At 35.3% G+C, this 12283-nt stretch overlaps 1 protein-coding gene and 1 long non-coding RNA gene across 2 annotated transcripts; one reads left to right on the top strand and one right to left on the bottom strand.

The window, feature by feature from the left end:
- Window positions 1-4783: 4783 nt before the first annotated feature.
- On the top strand, window positions 4784-5509 carry LOC120143380 (methyltetrahydroprotoberberine 14-monooxygenase-like). Its single transcript, XM_039157714.1, has 3 exons — window positions 4784-5059; window positions 5126-5275; window positions 5393-5509. The coding sequence occupies exons 1-3, from the start codon at window positions 4784-4786 to the stop codon at window positions 5507-5509; spliced, it is 543 nt and encodes a 180-aa protein (XP_039013645.1).
- Window positions 5510-10328: 4819 nt separating this feature from the next.
- LOC120143343 lies at window positions 10329-10687 on the bottom strand. Its single transcript, XR_005517928.1, has 3 exons — window positions 10647-10687; window positions 10439-10535; window positions 10329-10348 (listed from the first exon to the last, which is right to left on the bottom strand). It is a non-coding gene; the product is annotated as an uncharacterized LOC120143343 (long non-coding RNA).
- Window positions 10688-12283: the final 1596 nt, after the last annotated feature.

Below are 12283 nucleotides of genomic sequence, written 5' to 3'. Positions count from 1 at the left end.
ATGTGAAATTTATAAATGATAATACCCATGTTATGTAATATGAGAGCTAGTGGTATAGTTGGCATGCCAAGGGTCGAGGGTTTACATATGTTCTACGGAACATATGGAGAGAATTACCTGTCTTTTGAGACATATGGACAGTATACCTATGTTCTAAGGAGCATATGGACAGTTGCCGAGGTTCTTTATGACCTCTGGATAGGTCCTTCGGGATAATTATACGAGCTGTGGTGACATCATAGTGCACAACCTCAATAGACTCACATATCTATAGTTCTCAAAGTGTACATGGGTAACAAGAGATAACAAAATATCTTACATGTAAAGTATTGCTTTTGTATAATTGTATTATATGATATATGAGATGATGTGTATATTGCTTGATTAAATGAATCATAGAGCTTAAATGAATGATATATTATAAGACTATAATAAGAATAGGATTTGGAATAAGGAGTGATGAAATAGTGTGGGATATGTATATGTGTATTATGTGTTATATTGTTTTGGTGTGACATCATGAGATGATGTGCTTATGCATTTAAATAGTTAGAGTTCTTTTATAAATTTAATACCTCACTAAGTCATAAACTTAGCGTGTGATTGTTTCACACGTAGGTTACAGAAGCGAGAAGAGAAGCTAAGAGAAGCAAGACAAGCCAACATCTCCCTTACAAAGTTTCAGATCAGAAAATAGATGAAGTAAATGTATTTGATTAGTTTTTAATATAGTTGGCATGTACTAATTGATTGAGTTGAATATGCTCTGATTTGGTTGTAAAATAATTTGATTGTAAAATAATTTGATTGTATTTATTACTGTAAAGTATTCATTTTCTCAATTGATGAAATTAAGTTTTTAGTGAATTTGTAAAGAACAGAGTTTTGAAAAGTCAATGTAACACCTCGGACTCGGATCCGGGTTGGATACGGGTTGGGGGTGTTACAAACATTATTGTCCAGTTGATTCGTAAATTTAGTCAAATGGGTCTGTAATATTTTTGAAGTGTAAATATTTTTTTTGGAGCTCCTCAGTAAAAATATTTTTATTATATTTTAGTTTATTTTGTGGTTGGTTATAATGATCACTTTAAAGCATGAGAAAGTAAGTTTAAAGTTGGTTAGCCACTCTGGTGGTTTCGTGTAGCACCTTAAATCGGTCGATTGTGTGTCATATCGGTCTAGGGTTTTACATATTCAAAATTTATATATTATTAAAAATATTGTATAATTTTTCATATTTAGAAGACAAGAGGTGTTTATAATTAGTATATGTATTTCAAATACTTAAAAATATGAGTATTAGTATAATTGGATAGTTTAAAAAAAGTAATTCATGCTCCAACCCACGAAAATCAGGTAGTCACAAGATAAACATTCAAAATAAACGAGTCAGATTACAAGATAATTGAGATAAATTTATATATATATTTTTTATGGTTGAAAATTTAAGTAGATAAACTTTACACATTACACAATTCAATAATACTAACACAGCTTATCACTTAAAAGTTAAATTTGCATAATATTAGTCACTAACAAAGAATAATTCAATATCCAAACATAAATTTAAAACAAATTGAGGATAGGATTTAAAAAAAGTACAAATTCTTAATGTTTCACACACTTAAAAAAGAAATAATATTAAAGAAATATAGTCCATAGATGGTTCTTTTCCTACAGATGAAATATCGCCTCAAATCATTTATTTAGGGCCTGATATCATATATCATACGTGATGTCTAAAATATTGTTTGTTTAATATAAGTTTTAAATATATATTTATTTGAACTTATTTTTTTGGATAATCAAAATAAAAGTTATTTCATCCAAAAAGAAAAACAATTAATAGAAACAAACAATTAGACTAACCTCCAACCCTGCAGTAGAACAACAGGGGTAAGGACACACTCCTTGCACCCTATCAACCTGTCCCTAACACTATCCCTTATCAACTCAAATATACTCTGAGCACATCGGGACTTTTTTCATGATTCCTATATTTTCTAAACTATGATATTCAAACAAACAATTAAATTCAATACCCCTCTCCCATTATATCTTTAAACCCATTCCAACACTTCAATCCAAGAGGACCCTTGCATATACAGCCCACAAGCTCCGAAAATTAAAAACCTTACTTGTCGAGCAAAGGAACAAAGCACAAACAGTAGTCTCTATCCTCCGCATGCCCCTCCTCACAAAGTAAGCACCATGGAGGCCCATGCAACTCCCATGCAACTAAACGCACCTAGTAGACAAACGATCGTATCGGCCAACCATGTAACGAAGTTGTACCTCGGGATCGTATACCGATTGGATCCCTATTCATAACAAATAATTGTGTATCCTCAAAAAGCTTCCTCCACGTCCAGTTGCATCCCTGACGATGCCGAACATGTCACACACATTCCCCTTTCAACATATATACTTTCATACAAGCTACCCATAAAGTATTGGTTCGAATCAACAACTGCTAAAGACAACGCATCATGCACCATTGCACGCTTTGTTTCAAACCAAGAGTTATTTGATCCCCAATCTCCTCCTCCTTCGGATGGTAAATATGCTCCCAACTTACTTCCCACACCTTCTGTATCCCCATCATTACCCTTCCAAAGAAAGGTGAGCAAACTTGAGCAATCCTTCATAAAACACCCATCGGAAGGGGGGAAATACGGCTCTAAATGTTTGCAAACCAAGCACAACAGAACGAATAAATTGGGGTCAACCAACAAAGGAAACACCCTAGAGCCCATCCCTAATACGATGATAACCTTATCCAAAAGGACATTGCAATATGAACTTTTAATGCTTGTAGAGGTTAATGGAAGTATGGAACCCCAAATATCTCATCGGAAGCACCCCAATTTAATTCCCATACTCCTAACAACCTCATTCAAACAATGAGGATGAACACCAACATTAAAACAATAAGTTTTTAAATTATTCATTTGAAGCCCCGAGACACTATGAAAAAATTCCAAAACAGTACATACTCCCTTCACTGAATACTATTTGTCGTTTACAAGGCTTAATACATTTTTGGGTACCTAAACTATCTCAATTAACTTTTGGTGTCTAAATAATTTTCATTAAAAATAGGTGTTTAATTTTTCCGTTACACTTTTAGGTGTCTGTTAAAAAAATCATTAAGTGACATGCGAATGTCCAATATTTTAAAATAATATTTTATTTTAAAAAATATAATGTGACACATGTCACTTAACGTTTTTAATATATGAACCTAAAAGCATAACGGAAAAAACATTAAGCATCTATTTTTAACAAAAAAAAAAAAAGCACCAAAAGCCAATTTAAAGTATAATTTAGACACCTAAAAGTGTGTTACACCCTTTAACAAAAACCATCATGTTTTTGAACATACTAATTGTATCACTGAAAAGCTCAAGCTTTCGATTTAGTACTATAATGAGTGAGTATTGTTTGTTATGGGTAACTCCCTAGGTCGTGCTCTTAAGGTTGATAGAAATACAAGCTATGCCTCTAAAGGATGATTCGCACGAGTTTGCGTGGAGATTGATTTCGGAAGACCTTTGGTGCCAAAAATTGACGTATATGGTCTGTGGAACCAAATCGAATATGGAGGCTTGCCCCTAATCTGTTGCAAGTGTGGAATGTTTGGCCATAAAGATTGTTCCTTCCTTTCTACTCCTCCCGTCAAGGAATCAGCCCAGGGCGTTGGCTCTTTATAAAAAGATAAGTGGTGAGGAAGGGGACGACAATGTTGCAAAAGAAAACGTCTCCAGTGGATGCCAATGCGACATCGTCTTCTGAGTTTGGCCTTTGGATGATTGCTCAACGCCGCAAATCGAGGAGGAATTCCAGGGCTTATGAGGAAGAAATTGGGAAAGACATTAATCAGGGGAAATCAAAAGTGGGACCAGATTCTCTCCTTTGATATACATCTTGAATGAAAGGGAGTCAAATCCGTCAATCAGGCAAAGAGAATATCCCAATTAATGGGCACGTGTAGCATAGTAAGAGAGATTGATGAAGTGCTTAATTCTTCAAAAAACTTTGGAGGGAGTCTACCATCTTTGCATCGCTGTCGACGGTTTCATGAGATGATTCAACATTGTAATTTTATGGATTTAGGATTCCAAGGTCCCTCGTATACCTGGTGGAACATGCGGCAAGGTCATGCTCGTATTCAAGTTCGGCTGGATAGGGTTGTGGCCAATGCGAGTTGGTGGGCTAGTTTCCCTGAAGCGTTGGTTTTGCATCTTCCCCTAGGATAGATCCAAGCTCTGGATAGATTCAATTATCTTGGATTTTTCATAATTCTTGATGACAAAGGGTTAACTTCAAATACCACCAGCTTTTAAGCGTTGACTTGTTTATACCACCAACATTTCAATTTTGTCAATTTTATCACTAACGTTTACGTTTAAGTGCAATTATGTCACTCGTCGTTAATGATTTAACGGATAATGACATGATAACGGCATACCGTGACGTTACTGATGTGGATACCTCATCTAAACGATCTCGTTTTGACATTTTTGTTTTAGTGCTAAAAAAACCCAAAATGACGTTTTGCTTAAACCCTAATTTTCCTAGGGACTTCACTCAAATTTTCCCTTTATTATTTTTCTCTTCTTCCTTCTCATCTTCATCTGCATATCCTTTTACATGGTTTTCTTAGCAACCAAATGGTCACCATCTGGCATCGTTTGGATTTCTCGTCGTTTGATAATATTTCTACTATAAATTGAGGAGGAAAGCACTATGAATCTTGCAAATGAGTTCATCACAATCAATGGCCATGGATTTCTTCACTCTGTTGCAACAAAAAATCGTTTTTACACTTCTTGTCCCTCTACTCATCGTCATCTTCATCTTCGGGGATATCAACAGAGCCAAAAGCAACAAGAAAGACAATAAAAAATCACCGCCGGAGTTGGTTGGAGGAAGTCCTTTTCTCAATCACCTTCACCTATTCGAAAAAGGGAAGCTCGTACATAGAAAACTCGAGTCATTGGCCGACAAGTATGGACCCGCCTTCTTTATCCACATGGGGATCCACCCAACACTGGTTGTGAGCAGCTAGGACATTATAAAAGTGTGTTTCACCACCAATTAAAAGGTCTTTTGGATGCAGCCAAGGTCCTTAACGATGAATATCATGGGCTACAACCAGGCCTTGATGGGTTCGACTCCTCACGACCCTTATTGGAGCTACCTGAGAAAAATTGCCACTGTCAAGCTCCTCTCCAACCAACAACTCAAGTTGCTCAAATACGTTCGTGAGGCAAAAATCAACGCCTTCTTCAAATAGTTGTACGACTAATTCGTGATGAGCAAAGGCATTGTCGTTGTTCAAATAAAGGATAAGTTTTTGGATTTAGCGATGAATGCTATAATGAAGATGGTGACCGGAAATGGATATGATGGTCTTAACGGGAAAAACGACGAGGAATCCAAACGATGCCAGATGGTGACCATTTGGTTGCCAAGAAAACCATGGAAAAGGAGATGCATATGAAGATGAGGAGAAAGAAAAGGAAAAAATAATGGGAAAATTTGAGTTTAGTCCCTAGGAAAATTAGGATTCAAGTAAAATGTCGTCATTTTGGATCTTTTGAGCACTAAAATAGAAACATCAAAATGACGTCGTTTAGATGAGTCATCCATGTCAACAACCTCACGGCATGTCGTTGCCATGTCATTGTCCCACTAAACCATTAATGGTTGAGTGACATAATTGCACTTAAACGTAAACATTAGTGCATAAATTGGAAAAATTGAAATGTTGGTGGTATAAACGAGTCAACGCTTAAAGGTTGGTGGTATTTGAAGTAGTTAACCCTATTTAAAATTATATGTAATCATGCTCAGTCAAAATGTTCACAAATATGTTTATATTCGTGAACATTAAATGATTATTTTCGTGAGTATGTTCATGAATATTATGTAACGCCCCAAATTTTGGGTTAGTAGTTCGGGTCATATAACGCCCCGAAATACGGGTTAGGAGTTTCAGATTTATTCGTTTGGGTTTTTGGATAAATTTCCCTTAATATGTCAAACCTTGGACCCAATTGGATTTGATTTGGGCCTGATATGAGCCCAACAAGATTTAAAAAAGGTGTTATTATCTGGACCAAGATATGGAGGGACTAGGTGAGTAATTTACCCTTTTATTTGAAACAAAGTTGAAATCCCATTAAGAGATATGATATCACGTCTGTTTAATATCTCTTTTTCTTCATCTATCTTGTATTCTTCCTCTTTTCTTCTTTATTCTATTATCTTCCAAGTTAAGCTAAAGGTTGGAACTTTGAGAATTCTAATCCTCTATTAAGTCTTCAAAGGTAAGAACTCCAATCTTCATCTCCCAAGCTTCTATTTAAGCCTTCTTTTACAAAGTTTGGGTAAGTTAACCAAAACGAGTTTTAATGGGGGTTTATGAAATCTTGGGTTCTAGCTCGTTTTATGGGTTTTGAATTGTAGGAAAACATTTTGACCCCATTTTAAGTTTTAAAATAAGATGATAACTCATTTTTCATGGCTTGATTAGTGTAAGAGAAAGGGAGAGCTCAAAGGCTAGAGTCAGGAGAAGTTGGTTCTTGGGTGACTTGAGAAAGCTTTTTGGTCACCTAGCTTCAAGGTAACACGTTTCTAACTTGACCATACTGCATGTAGGTTATTGTGTATGCATTTTGGTATGTTTTGGTTCATGTGAGCATGCTAGAGTATTTCCATGGCAAGATTCATATTTGTTGTTTGTAAGCATGAAAGTTGATATCTTTTGACCTCTAAGACCTCAAATAAGACTTTAAAATGATTTTCTAGTCTTAGGAGAGTGAATGGGTGAGATTTAGATGTATTTTCGTGCTCAAAACAGAGCATTCTGGTATTTTAGTATTGATATTGTTCTGCCAGTACTGATAATGTTCTTCATGAAAGGCCAAAAACAGGCCCAAAACAGGCCCTTTTATAAGAGAAGTATCGATACTCCCCACAGGAGTATTGATACTCGGGGTTTGATATCGATACTCAGAGGGTCAGTATCGATACCAAGGTAATTTTGGAAACATCAAAAACAAATTTGGTATCAATACCCATGGGGGTATCGATACCTAGGGTAGAGTATCAATACCCATGGGAGTATCGATACCCAAGCATTTTTCAAAATACCAAATCTGATTTTGGTAACGATACTCACCTGAGTATCGATACTAATAGAACAATATCGATACTCGGTGATTTTGGGAGAATTTTATTCAATTGGTTTTGGGGTTTGGGCTTGGGTGTTTTGAGTCTATATGAGCGACAAGTATCCAATTCAAGTGAAAATAATTAAGACTTCTAAAATCTCACCTAGAAATCAAGCAATATAGGATTTCATAATATTGGCCTTGTCTGACACTTGGGAAACAGTTCGGACACCTGAGTTACTCTAGCATTATGACAATCATATTTTGTTTGTGAATATCCAGATATTGTTTCACTAGTAGAAAAAAACCCCTTTAATGAAGCGCATTGCGCGTCCTTTATGGGTGCGGATGACACACATTTTCCTGTCGTTGAATCCACCGACATGAATTTAAGATGACACGCAATTGTGCATCATAAATTTATGACGCGCATTTATGACACTCATTGCGCGTCATTGAAGCCCCCGTCATAAATGAAGATGAAACACATTTGTGTGTCATAAATTTATTATGACTTACATTGCGTGTCATTGAAGCACACGTCATTAGAAAGATGACACACATTCTTGTGTCGTGATTGTATGTCGTAAATTATATATATATATATATATATATATATATATATATATATATATATATATGTAGATTGACAAATATCAAACTAAATCACATTTAATGTCTCATAATACTAAATATATATATCATATTATATATAAGCAATCCATTTGCATACAATATATTAACATTAAGTTATCAAAAATATTGTAATCATATGTCGATACAAAATATCATTGCATAATAAAGTTTTCCATATAAGATACCTATTCTTTGCGAATATCAATCATGTTGACGTTGCGGGAGATATAATTCCTCTAGCTTCTTCTGCAATTTTGAAGTTGCTTCTTCAGAGTCGAGAACTCATGAAATAGGCTGCGAATGAGCATTGGCTTCAACTGAACTAGTAGGAACATCAGATGCACCAGCTGTTCCCGAACCCTTCCCAAAATTAGAGTTGATCGCCTTTGGTTTCCACTCTTTATTTGAACCAACTGCTGATGACATATAGGAATTAATACATTGCATATATTAATCAAGCATCAACTATCTTCAGGTGAGAGCATAAAGTAGTCCAAACATTTGTAAAGAGCAAACATTTTCATTTATGGTTATCAAGTCATCACTCATCACTAAGTAATATGAAAAGAACGAAAAATCAAGTAAATTTGTGGTAAATGTATCTTAAGCTTTAAAAGCTTTACTTTTCATTTCTCACAGTTACACTGTTATTTAAGGGGATACTTCTATTTACATATGGGTAATTCACCCATCGTTCTCGGTTATAATGATGATTTTCATTCAAACTTGCAACAAACATGCTACTGAATTCTATTTCGCTCAGAGGAAAAGGTGATTGATATTTATTTACCAAAATTAGTTATAGATTCCAATGATTATAAGGAGTAACATAGTGGGTCTGAACTCTGAACATCCTTAATCAATCAAACAAAGGAGGGCATTCAACTAAACTTTCTTGGTCTAAGTGAATTTAGATAAATCCCATCTCTAACAAATAACACACATATCTTGATAACTTAAGCATCCATGTACAGTTCAGCAAAAAGCCAAAAATCAATTTTTTTTTTAAATATCAACATTCACATAGACTGCAATAACTTTCATTATATCAGTATGGGATGGGAGATTGTCGAGTGCAATCTAGACATGCATCATAAATCTTCACTGGACAGCTAAAGATTCTGGAACCAATTAACTATTTTTTAAAACTGATATTCACTTCATTGATGAGGCCAAGTTGGACTATGTAGCTCCAAACTATCCATCTTAACCCCAATATAAGTCACAAAGAGAAAACATTGAACAAATATCAAGGAATGAACACCCTTTTAAAAAATATATATGTTCCAATAAAGAAACAAAGACAATAGATTCATGCTTGCAGAGAAGTAACACAGCTAAGGAAAAGGAATAAACTTAAAGGGAGATTAACATATACCTTCGGATGGCTCTGGTCTGTATCTAGTTATTCTCTATTTCTGCAATGAAGAGATCGGTTAAAGGGTAATCAAATCCAAGCCTTTGTGCACACATTTATATATATATATATATATATATATATATATATATTAATAACTAATAGAAAAGTCTATGCACCTGCAAATGACTTTTAACATGATAAATTGTCAAGCCTTCAACTTTCATAAGCTTCAACACGCCCTTTGGAGTAGCTCCTGTAAGTTGAAAATACCAAACAAATTAAAACATAATATATTTTGGAAAAAGTTTCATGAGAAATGAAAGTAACACACTTTCACTGCCTCCCAATAGGTTGACAGCTTCAACAAAGGCTTCATGAAGTTTGGTGTCCACTGCATTCGTGATTTTACTGGGGTATCCACTAACGCTGTAACTAATATTAAGGCTCATCATAACAGTTGCACTTGCAGCAGCAGAGACAATACAAAGACAAGACAATAGAAAACCTTATTATCATCACATGACACATAATATCCATCTGCATTCTCTTTATCCCAAGCCATCCAAGTCTCACATTAAGCTAAAATCTAAGTGATTTAAAACCAAACAATACGAGAAAGGATATCTGGACCACCAAATGGGTGCATTGAGGATGTAAACTAGTATTGTATAGACCACCTAATCTCTCCGTTGCCTCCACGACTTGTCTCCTTGATTCTGCAAGCAAAAGAGAAACATCAACATGTAATGGCAAAACATGATAAGTTCAATCAAAATTCAAAGTACCCAGAATCGAAATCATACGAGTTTTTATCAAACTCAGACAGCAGTACACTGTAAGAAGTACCCCAAAACAATCAAACCAGAAATAACCAACCTTTAGATAAGCCAGTGACGTAAATAACCATACCAGAAAACGGATCAGGGGATCGAACCGGTAAAGGTTCAGAATAAAGAGAGGTAGGGGCATGGGACATTGGTTCAAGGAAATATTCAGACAGATCAAATTTTCAAGGAAACAAACATAAGTTCAAAAACGAACAAAAATCAATCCAGATATAAATAACCTACGGCACAAAGCTTTTTAGTTAGCTTAACGGCGGCCTTTAAATTTTCTAAAGTTTCCTGATGACACTTCGGATCATGCTATGAGAAATCAAACCTAGCCACTGCAGAAAAACAAAAACAAACGAATAAATAAATATTGCTTCCAATAACACAGTAGTAACTCAAAAGAAGTGAGTCCGAAAATACAGTACCAGACATTCCAGCTTTAAGACAACCAGAAATAACATCAACAGATCGAGACCTTGGACCTAAAGTTCCCACTATCTTGGTCATTGACGAGAAAAAACTCTATAAAGAATAAGAACGAATCAATTTCCAAATCTACTAGGATCCAATCAAATTCCCTGGAAAACTAACAACCCTAAATAAATTGACTTGAAAAACAAAAGGGAAACTTACAGCCTTAGATGGCTCCAGGATTGAAACCATCCTGATTGGCTAGTCTAAAATGCAATTTCCTTCAAATCTAACATAAACCAGAAGAATTTATTCAAATCCAAGAAATCCCACAAGTTCCCAGTTTAGAAACATTAGAAAGTAGCAAATCAAAGTTCTACCACTAAGCGTAAAAAAATATGCGTACGAGAGGGGGAATATGGGTGTTATAGATGCATAGATGGAGTGAGCTTACGGTGCAAAGTGGATGCAGAAGAGGAAGTAACGGAATTGGAAGGAGCTGGTTGTTCTTTCATCTCCACATCTTGAGTCATTTTTGAGAACCTGAAATAATTTCAAGGTTCAAACTGATTATCGAGGGGGGAAGAAGCGAGAATGATGAAAATAATGGGGGGGGGGATTAAAATAAGACTCCTAAAGATGACACACAATTAAAACTATACTCTGTTTTTGTAAATTTTTGGATTATGACTATTAAATATGACACACATTATTGTAAGTCATAAATCGTTCAGATTTTAAAAAACATGACATTTTTTTAATGACACACATGTTTTGCAAGTCATAAATTAGCGTGTGTCATCGTTCGTGTGTCATTAAAGGTATATTTTATTGTAGTGTTTGTTTGGTACGCATCCGATGCACGTAAATTTTGGGTCATACCGATACGAATTTTAGTGTATGTAAATTGTGGAATCATACCTTCGATTGGGTACATATATGAGCTATTGAAGAACGTAAATTCCAGACCTCACCCTGACCTCTCGAGGATCCGAGGTAGAATAAGGGCTTTAAGTTCAGGCGCACGTAAATTTTGATCCTTACCCAAATATATCATGTTCTAGATAAACTAGTGTTTTGTCCGATATGCAAGTAAATTCCTCCCACCACACAACTTGGCCTATCTCATGTTTGATATATACCTATGAATGTTTATGACATAGCATTTTGGCATGTTCATGTAATGAATGCATGTAGTATTGCATAGTTATTTTCGTGGCACTGGACTTGTGAGCTTAGCGTATGGAATGTGTTTTCGTGTGCAGGTTAGTAGAGGATCGTTGAGGGATCCTATCGCATCTACCCATTCCAGACCGACCAATTATCAGAATATGTGTTGAGTATTTATAGAGGGCATGTAATCTATAGGGACCTTGTGCATTTGAGTCATAACTCTATTTTGAAATTCAAACTCAAGGATTATATTAGTACGTATATATGGGACTCACATGTTTTGTAAACTTTATTTGAATTCTACATATAGTAGGATGGATGATTTTGATGGTTATAAATTGTTTTAAAAATAAATTTGCAGGTTGACTATTTCAATGGTTCCGTGTAGCATCGTAATCTATGGATCTTCGAGTCGGACTAGATTAGGGTGTTACAGGTCAACCCAAGACCAATGTTTGGAGAAAAATACATATTAAATAGTTTGGGCCAAGTTTAGTTGAATTTGGGCTTGAGTTGGGCCAAAAGGGTTTTTGAAGGATTATAAGTTTTGTTCAAAATAGAAAGTGGCGGGACCAAAAATGCAATTTACCCATTTCTTATTTCAAAGGCTGAAAGCTCCCCCTATTTTATGTTGTTTACGTGAACAATTCCCCATTTCCCACTAAACACTCATCTTCTTCATCATC

The sequence above is a fragment of the Hibiscus syriacus genome, unplaced genomic scaffold (genome assembly GCF_006381635.1).
Source record: "Hibiscus syriacus cultivar Baekdansim isolate YM2019G1 unplaced genomic scaffold, ASM638163v2 tig00110847_pilon, whole genome shotgun sequence".
NCBI lineage: Eukaryota > Viridiplantae > Streptophyta > Magnoliopsida > Malvales > Malvaceae > Hibiscus > Hibiscus syriacus.
The sequence above is the reverse complement of the archived record's forward strand: the minus strand, read 5'-3'. Positions and strand labels throughout refer to the sequence as shown.

Excerpts from the sequence above, each read along its gene's own strand:
- LOC120143380 (XM_039157714.1), top strand. The coding sequence starts at position 4,784 with ATGGCCATGGATTTCTTCACTCTGTTGCAACAAAAAATCGTTTTTACA. Across the intron at positions 5,060-5,125 it reads TGGGGATCCACCCAACACTG|CCAAGGTCCTTAACGATGAA; the intron begins GTTGTGAGCAGC and ends TTTTGGATGCAG. Across the intron at positions 5,276-5,392 it reads TGCTCAAATACGTTCGTGAG|ATGGTGACCGGAAATGGATA; the intron begins GCAAAAATCAAC and ends GCTATAATGAAG.